General features: G+C 44.6%; 1 protein-coding gene across 1 annotated transcript; it reads right to left on the reverse strand.

Annotated features, from left to right (window-relative positions):
• Nucleotides 1-1,970: 1,970 nt before the first annotated feature.
• Nucleotides 1,971-3,054, reverse strand: bhlhe22 (basic helix-loop-helix family, member e22). Its single transcript, XM_030099863.1, has one exon. The coding sequence runs from the start codon at nt 2,834-2,836 to the stop codon at nt 2,033-2,035; it is 804 nt and encodes a 267-aa protein (XP_029955723.1). The 5' UTR covers nt 2,837-3,054; the 3' UTR covers nt 1,971-2,032.
• Nucleotides 3,055-3,487: the final 433 nt, after the last annotated feature.

Here is a 3,487-nt window from a genome sequence, read left to right on the forward strand (position 1 = left end):
AAGAGAGATGCAGCTCCAAAATACGTGGCCTCTGTCCATGGTGCTGAAATCTTCAGAACACACACACATCCATGTTTTTAAGAACTCTGTTTCCACGACATTGCAGACATGAAATATAGGTGTGGATTAAATAAACAGATTAAAAATAAGTTATTTATAATGTGGCTTCTTATGTAATTAACAATATTGTGACTTACGTGTTGCAGACTCATTAAACCTAAGTGGAAATCCCATTCCCACCTCTGAAAATGTTGCAACGTGTGCTCCTTAAAGATGGCTCGTGCAATAACATATTTGTAGGAATGTAAGTCTTTTTTAGTGTAGACAGTAAAACGAGGGGTTGCAAAGGGTGAGTCGGTCTTGGAGCAGCTGATTGCTGCGTTGTGATTAAAGACACCAAATTGCAGCGATGAACGGTGTCGTAATTACATTTCTTAATCACATTCTGCAGGTGTAATTGCCTTAACGATGTGTTTCATTAGGAGAAGCCAGGTATTACAGTCGACAGTTTTCCCACACGCTTGTTTTTGAATTATCATATTATTGCATGCAGGATAGAAATCGCGTTAATAATCACAATAAAGGTCAACAGAGGGGTTTTTTTCCCCTTTCTTTTTCTTTCTTTCTGTCTTTTTCGTGGCGCATAAACATGTTAATGTTGCCCCTCGGGCTGAGTGAGACCACCTCATCTGGCCTCTCAAGACTTAAAGCTCAAACCGTGCTGATGGAGCAGACAATAACTGCAGGTTGTCTTTTTTTTTTTCGTACTCAGGCTTCCACACATTAAAAAAAGGGGCCACTGTCACCCCTTACAACTCGTACCAACCACGTGGAAATGTTTCTTGTGTGTCCAGTAAAAAAAAATAAATAAAAAAAATCTAATTTTCATAGAAAATATAATTCAAAGTCAAAGTAAAAAGTTTTATAAATTTTCCTACAACTTCAGCTACACTTCAAATAAATAGCAATAATAATAGAATAAAAACGGAAAGTCGTTTTTCTGTTGTTCAAAATATTTTAATAAAGCTTTTCAACACTGAAATACATACAAACGGCCCCCTTTGCTCATATAATAACTAATGTATCTACAATAATCCACAGCCTGACCTGACAACGCGATCTATCTGAAGACCTCAAATCTGAGAAGAAAACGTAGAAAATACAGCAACTGAGAAAAAGGACGACAATGTGCAATGCAAGCAAAAAGTATCCATCATAAATATCCAAATTACCAAATTACAAAAGACACATCGAGAGACCTGATAAAGTTGGATTCAGGCTTTCTAAGCTTTTCTGGAGTTTTATTATATCACAGTGCCCCCAAAATGAATTGTGATAGGCGTGCGCAACTATTAACAAGTGTCTGGATCAGGACATAATCAGACTGAATAAACCACAGAAGTTGGCATCTATTTAGTTCAGCTTTCCTTCTTCGTGACATTCCACGTGCTCAATAGAAAAGTTCATGAAAACGGGCCTTCAACCAGTTATAATAATAATTAATTAAAAACCAAAAAAACTCTGCGGTGAGTGAAAAGAAAAGAAAGAAACACAGATGAAGAAGAAAGCAGCAGAAAGTGGAGCTGGACTAATGCTCCGTGCAGGTGTCCATCTGTTCAAGTGAAAACTTCGCGGGTTGTCAGGTCACCCAAAAATCTCCAAAAGGGTCCATCACAGAGAAAGTCATCAACAATTCACTCAAACACTTGCAGCCACTCTCACAGGCCTACTGTACGTCTGTTTGGTCGTCATTGCCATTCACACCAGCACTTAAAGTATGATTTATATACACAATCAAGTATTGTTTCAACAAAAAGAAAAGCGCGTTGTAATGCATTTTGTAAATATTATAAAAGTATTCGTCGGCTTTACTTTTTTTTTTTTGTCTCTACCCAACTGGCTTCAACAACAGTAGCTTCGCAGATTTTTTTTTTCTTGTTTTCTTTTCTTTCTTTCTTTCTTTTTTTCCTTCCCAAAAGTGTCCTTTAAAAATGTTCTCTCGTGTGCTTCTCGGAGTCTCTGCCAGGCGGAGTTAAGGCTTGTCAGTGCACTGTTTGCAGAGGCTGGAGCTGCCGTTGTTGAACAGGGCGCACTTATCGGGGCAGGAGGACGCGGCCACTCCGGTGGGGAAGGGGTAACCGGGCGGCTGCTCGTAGGCGCCCAGGCCGGGGGCCGCCAGGGCCGTGGTGGCGGGTATCGAGGCTGCAGAGATGGCCTGGCCCTGGTTGAGATACGCCACTAGCCTCCTCATCTCCTCCAGAGCCTGCGCCTGCATGAGGATGAAGTTTTTGGCGAGCAGCAAAGTGGCGATTTTGGAGAGTTTCCGCACGGACGGGCTGTGCGCGTAAGGGATGACCGCCCTGAGCTCGTCCAGCGCGTCGTTCAGGTCGTGCATCCGTCGTCTTTCTCTGGCATTGATGTTTAGCCTCAGTAATTTCTGCTCTTTGGTTTTCTTACCTCCTTCACCTTTCCCCGCGCTCACCGTCCGCCCGTCGGTCAGGAGGACCATGTCACACCTGTCGTCACTGTCATCGTCGGGGCTCTGCTCTCCGCCGCTGCTCTCCGCCGCCGAGGTCCTGCTGGCGCCCTCCCCGTACTTCACACACAAAGATCCGGTCGGCAGACCCAGCGGCCCCCCTCGACCCCCCGCCAGTCCTCCCGGCTGGATCTGGTCGGGGTCGGGCTGGTCAAAGCAGCTGATCGGCGACTGGCGTTCTCTGGCCGGCAGTTCGATGCCGGCCGATCTGAACGGGTCCATCTTTTTCGTGGACACAGCGCTCAGAGTTTTGTGAAAAATGTCCCCAGCGCTGCTGTTCAAGTTCATCCTCCTGTCCATAGCCCGGCGGGGTCCGCGTGGTTGCAGACTACGGTCGCTTCTGGGAACTCTTTGGCGGCGCTCTGTAAGTTTCTTCCTCTGTTCAGTTGTGTGACAGACGGCGGTGAAGTTGCGAGCTTGCTCCACTTGTCAGCTGAGGTGTAGAGGCGAGGAGGAGACTCGTGTTGTAATAAGTGCCGCTCTCTCCCTCCTCTCTCCCTCTCTCTCTCTCCCTCTCTCTCTCTTTCTTTCAGTGTCTGATTCACCTTCACCGGATCTCCAGGACGATCCTCGTTACGCACAAGACGCTCCCGTCTTTTTACATCATTATCTCGAGGCGGGTTATTAAAAAGGATTCGCCTATTGGGATGGAGACCCCCTCTCCCCCTTTAACTTTCTACCCAATCAGCTTAACGTTTTAATTAATAGCGTCTAAACGATGACAAACAAGACAGCGTGCGCTCCCTTTCTTTCTTGGACTGTACAGATGTATAAAAAAACATACATATAAAAAAATAAAACCCTACTACAAATACTTTTCTTTGATTTGAGCCTGTTCCAACAAATACATTTCACATCTCAGTTTGATCAAATTCTATTGCAGGAAGAAACGTCTTCATTCATCAAGTCCGACAGATTTTCTCTTAGTTAGTTTTTTCGTTGTTTTTTAAA

Source organism: Salarias fasciatus, chromosome 9 (genome assembly GCF_902148845.1).
Source record: "Salarias fasciatus chromosome 9, fSalaFa1.1, whole genome shotgun sequence".
In the NCBI taxonomy this organism is placed as follows: Eukaryota; Metazoa; Chordata; class Actinopteri; order Blenniiformes; family Blenniidae; genus Salarias; species Salarias fasciatus.